Source organism: Osmerus eperlanus, chromosome 11 (genome assembly GCF_963692335.1).
Source record: "Osmerus eperlanus chromosome 11, fOsmEpe2.1, whole genome shotgun sequence".
In the NCBI taxonomy this organism is placed as follows: domain Eukaryota; kingdom Metazoa; phylum Chordata; class Actinopteri; order Osmeriformes; family Osmeridae; genus Osmerus; species Osmerus eperlanus.
Window position 1 is genome coordinate 18,000,284 of NC_085028.1, and position 13,456 is coordinate 18,013,739.

The window sequence follows — 13,456 nt, forward strand, 5'->3', positions numbered from 1 at the left end:
GCACTGCTCCCTCCACACAGGCATGTCCAGTGTCACTTAATACTAACTTAATACACATTTGAATGAAACAAAAGAAATCCTTGCGATGTTTTTTTTTTTTGTCGTTGCCAAAGTTGCTCCTTTCTAGGGAGGCGAGGCCCCTCCCATTCTGGAGGTGGAGCCTGTTTTACTTCCTTGTTCCTCCATGCTTGTTCCAGATGATTGGAGGGTTTATTCTCTGCGTTTTCATCTCGTCTGACACTCTCCAGTCACGCACACAAACACGCACACACACCACTCGTCCGCTCTTGCACACGCGACGCTGGCCTCCTAGCCCCGCCCATCGCCACAGGGACAGGGGGCGGGGACACGCCCAATCGAGGATTTCTGATTGGAGGAGATGAACCTGGCTCCCCAGCATTGAGTCCAGACATTCATACACGATGGGTCCATTCACTCACACGTCTGACAGCGTGGCCGATTGGGGGGAGGGGAGCGCGGAGGGTGGAGCCCCCTCTGGCCGGAGGCTGAATTGCGATATGGTTCATCTTACGTCTAAGTTGTGTTTTCTTTTTCGTTGCCTCCAAATTTGTCTTGATTATTACGTCTGTCTCTGGGTGTACTCCCTGTGGACACGGTGGTTTTCAGGGTTAGGAGACGACAGCTCGGACAACACGCTGGTTAGGAGGCCACGCCTCTCAGCTCACTCGATGTAGATGTTTTGTTTGTTTAGCAACATGTAGCCACTCACTCACTCTCACCCACTCTCCGTCTCAAACTCCATTTGGGCTCTTTCCCCCCTGGAATGCCAAATGAAATCCGCACATATTCTCTCAGATAAAGATGCAGCCATGGATCCCACGAGCCAAGCACAATGGATCTAATTTCTCTCACACTCTCGCGCTCTCTCTTTTACTCTCTCTTTCTCTCTCTCTTAATTTTGTTTTATGTTAAACAGAGTGCTGCATCGCCAACAAAACTCCGGCTCGCCTCGCCAGTCCTCTAGAAGTGGAATCCCTCCGCCGGCAGGTTGGTGCTGGAGCTGAAACCATAGCTTCCTCCCTGGAGCGGCTCTGGAGCCAGACTGGAGTCCTCATCCACCTGCAGGGCCGGGGGGACGGGACGGGTCAGGGGGGACGGTTCAGGGGGGACGGGGCGTGTCAGGGGGGACGGTTCAGGGGGGACGGGGCGGGTCAGGGGGGACGGTTCAGGGGGGACGGGGCGGGTCAGGGGGGACGGTTCAGGGGGGACGGGGCGTGTCAGGGGGGACGGTTCAGGGGGGACGGGGCGTGTCAGGGGCAGGGGGGAAACAGATATTAGATGGATAAAGACATGGATAGATGATAGATAAGAGAGATGAGATGGATCGATACAGATGACAGATAGATGAGAGAGATAAGAGAGATGGATAGATACAGAGATGACTGATAGATGACAGAGGACAGCCACCATGGTGGACCAGGGAAGCCTTACATCATCAGAAGAGAAGAACTGATCTATAATCTCGTAGGCCAGTTTGTAGATGTCTTCGTTCTCATGGTTCTGCAGCTGCTCCACCTTCTCCAGACCTGAGACACCAGAGAGGACACACTTCAGGCTTTCATCCACACAACATTCATCCAGTCACTGCAGCCAGGACCTGTTAGAACCACGCTGGACTTAAGAGTGTCTAATCTTGGTCCAATGGCCGAGCCTGCAGCAGAGGCTTCTGGGTAATGTAGGCGACTAACCTCCACACTCCTCGATGAGGTTGGCGATGGTGTCTGCCTCTTCATCAGCCATCTTGAGGATGTTGCTGAGGCCGTCCAGCACCACCTGCACCACCTGGGCGTCCTTCACCGTGAGCAGGCTGCAGAACGGCGGGATCACCTGCTTCTCAATCAGGTGCGCCACCTAGGGGAGGGGAGGGCAACCAGGGTCAGAGGAGGGTGTGCACGGAGGATGTGAAGAAACAGGAAGTGGCTGAGTGAGGGTGTGGGGAGAACTGGGGAGGGAGAAGCTGGAGAGAGAGGAGCTGGAGAGGGAGGAGAGAAAGGAGGACGAGGACATACAGAGAGAGGAGGAGGACAGAGAGAGAGAGAGAAAGAGAGAGAGAAGGTCTCACCTGGTCCTTCCTCCCACTGATGGTCAGGTTGCTGATGGCCCAGGCTGCTTCCTTCTGGGTGCCAAAGTCTCCCTGAAGACAACAGAACTCATGAATATACACACACACACACACACAACAGAACTTGTGAATACACACACACACCCACACAACAGGACTCAAACACACAGCTACATTACCAACACACACACAGTTTCATAGCTGGAACGGCACAATGAACAGTGTGGGGGGGGGCACCTTGTCCAGCAGGTGGATGATCATGGGGACCAGCTGGGCGTCTATCACAGCCTGCACCTGCTGCTGGTTGCCAGCGGTGATGTTGGACAGGAACCACACTGCCTCCTGATGGAGGGCAGGAGAACAGCAGCTATCACAACGCACTCTCCACAGAGCAGTGAGGCCTCCCACTGTGTGTGTGTGTGTGGCTGAGCTGGATCAGACTCCAGGGGCCTCTAGAGGGGCCCCTGGCCGAGGCAGGTGCTGGGGGCGGGGCAGGGCGGTCCTGAGGCTCTCCTCATTGGCTGTGTCACGATGGCCTCTGTTTGAGTGACAGGCCTCAGATGCACTCCGATATCAGCAGAGACACGAGGGTGTCTACAGCACCCTCGCTTCCGCCCCGAGGTACTACACACGCACGCACACGCACACGCACACCCACCCCTCTATACTAGACACACCCACCCCTCTATACTAGACACACCCACCCCTCTATACTAGACACATATGAACCATCTTCTTCTTGCGGTCGTCTGGGTCTGGATTCTTGTTGATGAAAACCTTCTGGAAGCTATGATCCCCTCAGTCATTCTCTCTTCCACACAACTCTCTCTCTCTGACACCTGCCTCTGATCTCATCACCTCCAGCGTAGCCAGCCACACAGAGGTGTGTGTGTGTGTGTGTGTGTGCGGTACCTTGTTGATCTTCTCCTTGGGGTGTGTGAGGAGAGAGGGGAAGTGGCTGAGAGCTTCACAGTTCAGCACCACCTGGGTCTGCTCGTCTGTACCAGTCACTATGTTCCCCACTGCACGCAACGCTGCAGTCTACACACACGAGAGACAGACAGAGGGAGTGATGAGTGACCAACTGTTCTGATGCTTCTATGTGAACGTCACAGCTGAAGAAACCGCTGGTCCATCCTCCTATCAGGAACCTTGACCCCAGCCTGACCTGTGACCCTACCTGAACTTTGACCTCCTGGTGGCTGAGCAGGGGCACCAGGTGAGGTGCAATGCTGGAGTCGATCACCATCTGGATCTGCTCGTTCCCTGCATCAGTCAGGTAGGACAGAGCCCAGACCGTGTCCACCAGGATCTACACACACACACACACTTAGGTGATCTACCTGCAGACTCCAGCCAACTACCAACACATTCATCATGTGACACACATTCATCATGTGACACACACAGCAAGCTTGTGCTGTACTCACGTTGACATCAGTGTGGTGGATCAACACACACAGAGCTGGCAGAATCTGAGAGAGAGTGGGGGGGGGGGGGGAGAGAGAGAGGAGAAAGATCAGGTGAGATGGAGAACAGTAAAACCCTCAGATCAGCAGGTCTGGTTCAGTAGATGTGAGACAAGCAGACAGCTGATCTCCTCCAGGGGACCAGTATGGAGACACACACCCCTCCCTCACACCCCTCCCTCACACCCCTCCCTCACCCCTCCCTCACAACCCTCCCTCACCCCTCCCTCACACCCCTCCCTCACACCCCTCCCTCACACCCCTCCCTCACACCCCTCCCTCACACCCCTCCCTCACCCCTCCCTCACACCCCTCCCTCACACCCCTCCCTCACACCCCTCCCTCACACCCCTCCCTCACACCCCTCCCTCACACCCCTCCCTCACACCCCTCCCTCACACCCCTCCCTCACCTCCTGGATGGTCTCCATGGGGGGCGGGGGGTCCTTGTGGCGGCAGAGGTTGACCATGACCCAGGTGACGTTGCGGAGGAAGGTGATGGGGATGGAGGGGCTGATGAAGGACAGCAGGGGCTTGACCACACCCAGGGAGATCACGTAGTCCCTGCACTGAGGCCCGTCACCTGCACACACACTCACATTATCTCCAGGGACACTGAGAAACACAAGTACATGACACACACACACGGGTAGATAGCAGGTGGAAATAACTAACCGATGATGTTCCCCAGGGCCCAGACAGCCTGTTCACACACGTTCTGGTGAGGAGAGTGCAGCAGCCGTAGGAACAGAGGCACCGCATCTGCACCAGGACACACACACGCACAGTCAGCTCTCCAGAGCTCAGTATAGTTGTAGCTGTCTCAGACAGCATTGCCAGACTTCTGGACTAACCTGCCAGCATCATCGGGGGGCGTTAGGGTTAGAAGGGGGGTAAAGAGGGGTACGTACTTGACTGCACCACGGCCTGTGTCTGCTCTGAGGTTCCAGAGGCGATATTGGTGAGAGCCCAGGCTGCCTCAAACTGGAGAGACGGGCTAGGGGGGGAAAGAGAGACAGACAGAGAGAGACAGGCAGACAGAGACAGGCAGACAGAGAGAGACAGAGAGAGACAGAGAGAGACAGGCAGACAGAGACAGGCAGACAGAGAGAGACAGAGAGAGACAGGCAGACAGAGACAGGCAGACAGAGCGAGAGAGAGAGCGACAGAGAGAGACAGAGAGAGACAGGCAGACAGAGACAGGCAGACAGAGAGAGACAGAGAGAGACAGAGAGAGACAGGCAGACAGAGACAGGCAGACAGAGAGAGACAGAGAGAGACAGGCAGACAGAGACAGGCAGACAGAGCGAGAGAGAGAGCGACAGAGAGAGACAGAGAGAGACAGAGAGAGACAGGCAGACAGAGACAGGCAGACAGAGAGAGACAGAGAGAGACAGGCAGACAGAGACAGGCAGACAGAGAGAGACAGAGAGAGACAGGCAGACAGAGACAGGCAGACAGAGACAGGCAGACAGAGCGAGACAGGCAGACAGAGACAGGCAGACAGAGAGAGACAGAGAGAGACAGAGAGAGACAGGCAGACAGAGACAGGCAGACAGAGAGAGACAGAGAGAGACAGAGAGAGACAGGCAGACAGAGACAGGCAGACAGAGACAGGCAGACAGAGACAGGCAGACAGAGCGAGAGAGAGAGCGAGAGGGGAGAAGAGAAGAGGAAGGAAGAAGGCACAAAGTGAGCAGAGAGGGATGACTCATGTCTCATCTTAGAAACATTCGTCACATCTGCTCTGCCAACCCACTGCAACATCATTAAAAAAATCACATGATTTCTTTCTGGCCCCTCTGTGTCCAGGTTCCCCCAGTACCGCCTCCCGGCCCCCCCAGAACAACCTCCCGGCCCCCCCAGTACCGCCTCCCGGCCCCCCCAGAACCGCCTCCCGGCCCCCCCAGAACCGCCTCCCGGCCCCCCCAGTACCGCCTCCCGGCCCCCCCAGAACAACCTCCCGGCCCCCCCAGAACAACCTCCCGGCCCCCCCAGTACCGCCTCCCGGCCCCCCCAGAACAGCCTCCCGGCCCCCCCAGAACAACCTCCCGGCCCCCCCAGAACAGCCTCCCGGCCCCCCCAGAACAACCTCCCGGCCCCCCCAGAACCGCCTCCCGGCCCCCCCAGTACAGCCTCCCGGCCCCCCCAGTACCGCCTCCCGGCCCCCCCAGAACAGCCTCCCGGCCCCCCCAGAACAGCCTCCCGGCCCCCCCAGTACCGCCTCCCGGCCCCCCCAGAACAGCCTCCCGGCCCCTCCCCCCCGCACAGCCTCCCGCACAGCCTCCCGGCCCCTCCCCCCCGCACAGCCTCCAGGCCCCTCCCCCCCGCACAGCCTCCTGGCCCCTCCCCCCCGCACAGCCTCCAGGCCCCTCCCCCCCGCACAGCCTCCAGGCCCCTCCCCCCCGCACAGCCTCCAGGCCCCAGGGCTTACTTGTCGTCTCTGTCAAGACAGTGCACCAGGATGGGCAGGATGCCAGACTTGATGAGGTCGTCTATGGGAGGGTTACGGTCACTGGACAACAGCTTCCTGAACGCACAAGGCAGAAACAAGGTGCCATCACATCAGCGTATCCGCAGAGGAAGGTGGAACATACATTTAGGGGTTAAACAGAGTCATACAGTCATGGGGGGGAGGGAGGAGGAGATGGAGGGGAGCTCCTACCTGGCAGCCTGTACAGCACTCAGCTGGACTCCCTGGTTATCACTGGTCGCATTCTGCACCAATCACAGAGACTCATCAGTTACTCAGAATGAATCTAATCCAGACCACACTGACTCCACGTCTGTCTAATCCAGACTACACTGACTCCACGTCTGTCTAATCCAGACTACACTGACTCCACGTTTGTCTAATCCAGACTACACTGACTCCACATCTGTCTAATCCAGACTACACTGACTCCACGTCTGTCTAATCCAGACTACACTGACTCCACGTCTGTCTAATCCAGACTACACTGACTCCACATCTGTCTAATCCAGACTACACTGACTCCACGTCTGTCTAATCCAGACTACACTGACTCCACGTCTGTCTATACCAGATTATACTTGACCATGCTTCCTGCGTTCCTTGCGTAAATTATAAAATACAATAATTCAATTTTAAATACATCACACAATATAACCGTAGTGCATTAATATCACCATACCTTGCCTATATAGACCTACCAACACAAGTGTCAACTCTGTAAAGTATGTAGACATGATTCATGCTGTACTTACTTGAACTATTGCTTCAAGAGAGGTATTTTGCTGTAAGAGAAGCAGAACAGTATTAAGACGACACATTTGAGCGCTCACAGATCGGCTGGGCTTGCTGCATGCTCTGCTGGTCAGAGCGGGAGATGTGATCCTACCGATCTGAAGTCGCTGTCGGCGTCAGAGTCCTCACAGAGGTCCTCGTTGGGGACATTCCTCCTCTTCAGTAGATGCTCGTCTCTTTTGTTCTGCAGGAACAACAGGAGGTTACACACTTAAATATACCCAGTGGTAGAACATGGGGATGGGTATAGCTCAGTGGTAGAGCATGGGGATGGGTATAGCTCAGTGGTAGAACATGGGGATGGGTATAGCTCAGTGGTAGAACATGGGGATGGGTATAGCTCAGTGGTAGAACATGGGTATGGGTATAGCTCAGTGGTAGAACATGGGGATGGGTATAGCTCAGTGGTAGAACATGGGGATGGGTATAGCTCAGTGGTAGAACATGGGGATGGGTATAGCTCAGTGGTAGAGCATGGGGATGGGTATAGCTCAGTGGTAGAGCATGGGGATGGGTATAGCTCAGTGGTAGAACATGGGTATGGGTATAGCTCAGTGGTAGAGCATGGGTATAGCTCAGTGGTAGAGGTAGGATGGGTATAGCTCAGTGGTAGAACATGGGTATAGCTCAGTGGTAGAACATGGGTATAGCTCAGTGGTAGAACATGGGTATAGCTCAGTGGTAGAACATGGGTATAGCTCAGTGGTAGAACATGGGTATAGCTCAGTGGTAGAACATGGGTATAGCTCAGTGGTAGAACATGGATATAGCTCAGTGGTAGAACATGGATATAGCTCAGTGGTAGAACATGGATATAGCTCAGTGGTAGAACATGGGTATAGCTCAGTGGTAGAACATGGGTATAGCTCAGTGGTAGAACATGGGTATAGCTCAGTGGTAGAACATGGGTATAGCTCAGTGGTAGAGGTAGGATGGGTATAGCTCAGTGATAGAACATGGGTATAGCTCAGTGGTAGAACATGGGTATAGCTCAGTGGTAGAACATGGGTATAGCTCAGTGGTAGAGGTAGGATGGGTATTTTGTCAATTAAACTGCAGATCAAGAGGTTGCAGGTTCAAATCGCCCTCTGCACAGTATGTCACTTTGGATAAAAATGTCTGCTAAATGAATATATTATTACAATATGTGTGTTCATGGTGATGTGCCTTATGGCCAAGGCCATGGATCCAGTTAAATAAATAGTGATGTTGGGTTCCAGTGAACTAAACATAGTAAAACCCTACACCAGCAGGCAAGATAACACTATAATAATAATTTATGTGCTTAAAGTATTTAGGGTTAGCTAAAGGGACTAGAATCTATAAGGAAACAGGATAACGGGTGACGGTGCGTCCTTACCTTGCGAAGCTCGACCACAACTTCAGTTCTCTGCCTTCTCATAGTCTGAAATTCGAAGCAAAACCCGGTCTTGATATACATGTATAACTCAAGCGTGTAGGACAGGACATACAGTACAGCGAAGATTCCAGTTGAACGACGCTCGTTTCTACCGCAAACAAGGCCCCTGGCGTTGATTACACAAGAGAAATGCACCCCATTACATGAGAACGTCAAGATACTGATAAAATCTGAATCCGGGGTAACATTTCCCCTCGCACAGAAACACGGCGACTACTATGGTGACAGGTCGCCAAAGCAATCCAGTCTCCCCATCTGTGTATTTCATCTGGGTTAGATCTATTCTTTGGACCTCAAGCAGCTGAAAAGCTGTGGCGATTGGCAAGCCTAACTATTTCAACAGCTACGTTTGAGCTGGAAGTTCATAGGGAGGGCCCTGCATTCCGCCATTGTTTTGGTGAGATGGCTGCTTTCCGCTACAATCACGCCACAAATGTGCAATATATCCATCCCTGTAGGGCTGATTCAAAGCAGAGAACGGCAGCTTCGTTAAACATTAGCAATATAGCTAACATTTAGCTTTCTAGCCAGATAGTGGGTTTCATGTTATAGATTGAAGTCTGGCTCACAGATACTGAGATAGTTTGTTACAGTAGCTAGCTGGCGACTAGCATCAGGCTAGCACGAGCTGTTTTACCAAGTTGCCAGTTCAGTTACACCATAAACTGTTGTGTTAACTTATATCCATTATTTATGTTAGATGTATATTAAAATAACACACAGTGTTGCGCAACAACGAGCTGGGCCGTCGTCATGCACGGAAATCGGTATGAATTTGATGCGTGTAGACTAATATAGCGCAGTATAGCTAGTTAGCATACCAAGCTACCGTTAATCTGGTTAGCTGGACGGGGGATGGGTGGCTAGCTAGCTGAAGCGGCACTTGTCTTCGTTTAAGTATTTTATCTTTTGCAAATTCAGAGAAGTATTAGCTTGCCTATCATGTCACATAGATACATGTAGAGCTGTTGGCTTCCAGTCTGGTCTAAGATAACCTGGTATCCATTTAAGCATGTCAGACTGGTCGGCCCGGGGTATGAACTGGAGAGCGACACTAGTAGTCTAGAGAGGCGTTGCTAAGCAAGGTTAGCGGCCAGCTATCACTAGCTAGCCATCTAGTAAGCTAACTAGTTGGCAAGCAATCTTTTAGCGTTGATCTGAGTACCAAAACTCAAGGAGGTACATAAGAAGCCTCTAGATGTTAAATTAAGATTGGATAAGGCCCAAGGAAGGGTGCAAAGTTACAGATCGTGGAAATTATAAACGACGTCACAGCGGAACCCGAAGGCGAAGCAGTAAAACAGAGAAGCACCTCGACGAGAAGCAAAATACTTTACCTCCAAATCGCGGCCTTTATTCTTGAAATTTTTCAACCGTTGGTTGTCCAGTTTCTCGTTGTCAGCCATGTCAGCAATTTTGGCGACCTTCAAAATATTATTTTAAAATGAATTGGCTGGCTAGCTATCTTTCCCTAGTTCTCTTTTCTCAGCCTTTCTGTTAGCTACCGGACTATTTTTTGCTGGTCTGACCGCGGTGCACACTGGGAATGCCGGTGGTGGAGGCGCAGCCTCGCTCTGGTGCGGAAGGGTGGGGAACCCCCTCCGTTCATCACGGAACGAGGAACACGCTGCTCCGTTAACAATCACAAGGGCGCGCTGGAGGCCAGAATAAAGTTGGCAATGCTCATGCCAACTAAATAAGGGTTATAAGTCCCTGATTTACGTTCCCTGCCATAACATTTAAGTTAGCTAAATATTTGCTTGAAAAGTTGAAAGGAAAATACAATTCTTTATTTATTTTAAAAATAGATAAAGCATATATGTATCAACGAGAACAGAGTTGTTATAGTGCATTTTTTCACAAGTAGGCCTACATAACAAACATAATTATTCAAAGTTGATCTCAAGACAGGAACCATGTTGAAAAAAACATGGCACCTAACACGTTTTAAGAATCACAAATCCATCCAGTCTTGGTCCAGTTTTCTAAATTGACAAAAACAACCTTAAGCCCAGCTAAGGTCTAGTGTTGGTGCAACATGATGAGTCCACTTCCGCCCTCACTCACTGAGCCTGAGGGCCATTACAGGACCCAGGACCATCTTAGCCCTCACTCACTGAGCCTGAGGGCCATTACAGGACCCAGGACCATCTTAGCCCTCACTCACTGAGCCTGAGGGCCATTACAGGACACAGGACCATCTTAGCCCTCACTCATTGATCCTGAGGGCGGCGGTAGGTCATCCCAGTTCCAGTGACGGCCTTTTGTGACGGATCTTTTCCCCCTGCTCTCTGATCCCAGACAGAGCTGTGAGCATCCCTACTGACAAATGATTCACTCACAACGTTCTGGCAGCATTGCCAGTAACCTTTCATAGCGAATGTTGTCCAACCAGTCGCATGAACAACGTTTCCACAACGTCCTGCTTCACCTCCAGCATCTCCACCGTCGGCATGATATCCACACACTCTTCAAACTTGAGCTTGTAGAGCAGGGTGGACTTCCGTCCAGACCCAGCATCAGAACCTGAGTGTCACGTGGCCTGCAGGACGCCTGCACACACACACTGCACACCCATACTGCACACACACACTCAGGGATGACTGGAGAGAGATACTCAGGGATGTCTCTCTGGAGAGATATTCAGGGTTGTCTAGAGAGAGACACTCAGGGCTGTCTTGAGAGATATTGAGGGCTGTCTGGAGAGAGATATTCACGGCTGTCTGTCTGGAGAGAGATATTCAGGGCTGTCTGTCTGGAGAGAGATATTGAGGGATATCTGTCTGGAGAGAGATATTCAGGGATGTCTGTCTGGAGAGAGATATTCAGGGCTGTCTGTCTGGAGAGAGATATTCAGGGCTGTCTGTCTGGAGAGAGATATTCAGGGCTGTCTGAAGCGTGTCTCCTCAGGGTCCTTATGTACACAGAAGAATCCCCAGGCTCCTCCCACCCTGGTGTGTTTTCTGGTCTGCTGCCGGTGAAGCTGTTTATACCTCCGGTGACCAGAGGAGGGGGGCGGGGTCGGGTTACCATGGTGCCACAGAGGGTCTGGACACCTGCCTCGGACCATCACTCAGCAGGAAGTCCTTATATGGAGCTGGAAGGGTGTTTTCTCTTGTCTCCTAGCAACAAACTGTTTTCCCCCTGGGGTTAACGGTTACCAGACATGACCGGTGGAACGTGACACCCTGCCGGTACGCATCACCACACACCCTGCCCTGCCAAGACCCAGGAGGTTTCCAGAAGCTGCTGTTGAAGCTGACTCATCACCAGCGTGTTCATGCTGATCAAGTCTTTCCTTACGTGACCGTATCAAAATCTTACATTATAACATCCATGTTTTCTTCCTGTGTTACAGTCTTGCATGTGTGCCTGTCCTACCCAGTGTGTTGCTCATGTCCTGGTCTGTCCTACCCAGTGTGTTGCTCATGTCCTGGTCTGTCCTACCCAGTGTGTTGCTCATGTCCTGGTCTGTCCTACCCAGTGTGTTGCTCATGTCCTGGTCTGTCCTACCCAGTGTGTTGCTCATGTCCTGGTCTGTCCTACCCAGTGTGTTGCTCATGTCCTGGTCTGTCCTACCCAGTGTGTTGCTCATGTCCTGGTCTGTCCTACCCAGTGTGTTGCTCATGTCCTGAGCTCACCCCTGAGGGGATACATGATTTATTAAGGTAATATAAGGAGACTGGATCTACTGATAAGAATGAATTTTAAATCCTTCCCTCTCTCTCTCCCTCCCTGATGCATTCTTCCGGTCGCTTGGTTTAACCCCTTGCATTCATTATTATAACTTTATTATATTTATTAATCAAGTGATAACAACCATGTTATGATCAGTTGTCATTTAATGTTATCTTTTTGATTTACATATTAAAGTTTACAGATTTAATCTTTCTTGTTTTGTTTTTTTTATACTTTCAGCAAATTCACACAAAAAAAAGTACAAATTCCACAGGGACATTTAGGAACACAGACATGGTACAGACATTATTCTGAAAGAATGTACAACTGAAAAAAGCACATAAAAACAAGTAAATCTGCGTTTCTGTTAGCAGACGAAAGACGGGAGATCTCACAGGAAACAGGAAATAGTATTTACATTCATTTTACAAATCCTTGTCTGTCTCTCTGTCTCTCTGTCTTTCTTTCTGAGAAACCCAGTAATATCTTATTTGTTAAGAGAACAGTTCACTTTGCAGTGCCTGCCTAAAACTTGACCCCAAAACATTCATGACAACTCAGCGTGTTAGAATGTTCTCAAGGTGCTATTCTACAGATGATGTATTCATACAGGTGCACTACAGTAGGAACTAAAACGTTCATTTTGGCAACAAATTCATGAGGAAATAAAAAGTTTACAAAAATAAGGCAACAAGTATGTCCAAAACTAAAAACCGGACTGGAACTGTTTAGGAGGGAAATGAGGATGAGAACTGCAGCAGTGTTTCAGTTCTTCATCTCTGATCTGAACCGAACCAAATCCAACTGTACTGAACCCAACTGAAACTGATCCTAACTGAATCAAATCCAACTGAACTGAGCCCAACTGAACTGATCCTAACAATCAAATCCAACTGAACTGAGCCCAACTGAACTGATCCTAACTGAATCAAATCCAACTGTACTGAACCCCAACTGAACTGATCCTAACTGAATCAAATCCAACTGAACTGATCCTAACTGAATCAAATCCAACTGAACTGAGCCCAACTGAATCGAATCAAACTGTACTGAACACAACTGAAGTGATCCTTACTGAATCTGATCCAACTGAACTGAAACCGAATCCATCTGTGAAAGGCCAGTGTGCTGCAAGTGGTCGAATCAGAGGTGAAAGTTCAGATGGCACAGCATCACCTCTCCTGAGAAAATAATTCTGAACACAGACATGATATCTTTAACAACATGCTGCAGAGACTTGATGCCCTGTGGCATGAGATCATCTTTAGTGTTTAACATGTAATGACTTTGCCAGAGACTAGTATGCATGCTCATATTGATGTTAATATTGAATATTCTGCTTGTATTAACTATGAGGAACTGGTCAGATTCTGCTTTTCAATGCAGTCTTCTGGCAAAACTGACATACGCACCACACACACACACACACACCACACATTTCCACCCAAGCCAAACAGGACCTCAGATGTTTGAGAGTCCATCAGCACTAAGCTACGCTTACGCTAGGCTAGGTCAGATTCTCCATTTCCTTTTTATCTC

General features: G+C 50.8%; 1 protein-coding gene and 1 long non-coding RNA gene across 2 annotated transcripts; both read right to left on the minus strand.

The window, feature by feature from the left end:
• Window positions 1-36: 36 nt before the first annotated feature.
• Window positions 37-9,818, minus strand: kpna4 (karyopherin alpha 4 (importin alpha 3)). The gene is made up of 17 exons (XM_062473988.1): window positions 9,577-9,818; window positions 8,180-8,224; window positions 6,914-7,003; window positions 6,780-6,809; window positions 6,217-6,269; window positions 5,986-6,081; window positions 4,463-4,548; window positions 4,227-4,313; window positions 3,965-4,134; window positions 3,514-3,558; window positions 3,264-3,395; window positions 2,996-3,124; window positions 2,321-2,425; window positions 2,084-2,155; window positions 1,710-1,872; window positions 1,453-1,547; window positions 37-1,080 (listed from the first exon to the last, which is right to left on the minus strand). Exons 1-17 carry the CDS (start codon window positions 9,643-9,645, stop codon window positions 982-984), a joined length of 1,566 nt encoding a protein of 521 aa, XP_062329972.1. The 5' UTR covers window positions 9,646-9,818; the 3' UTR covers window positions 37-981.
• A 2,245-nt stretch (window positions 9,819-12,063) lies between these two features.
• LOC134028964 (uncharacterized) lies at window positions 12,064-12,844 on the minus strand. The gene is made up of 2 exons (XR_009931597.1): window positions 12,789-12,844; window positions 12,064-12,742 (listed from the first exon to the last, which is right to left on the minus strand). It is a non-coding gene; the product is annotated as an uncharacterized LOC134028964 (long non-coding RNA).
• Window positions 12,845-13,456: the final 612 nt, after the last annotated feature.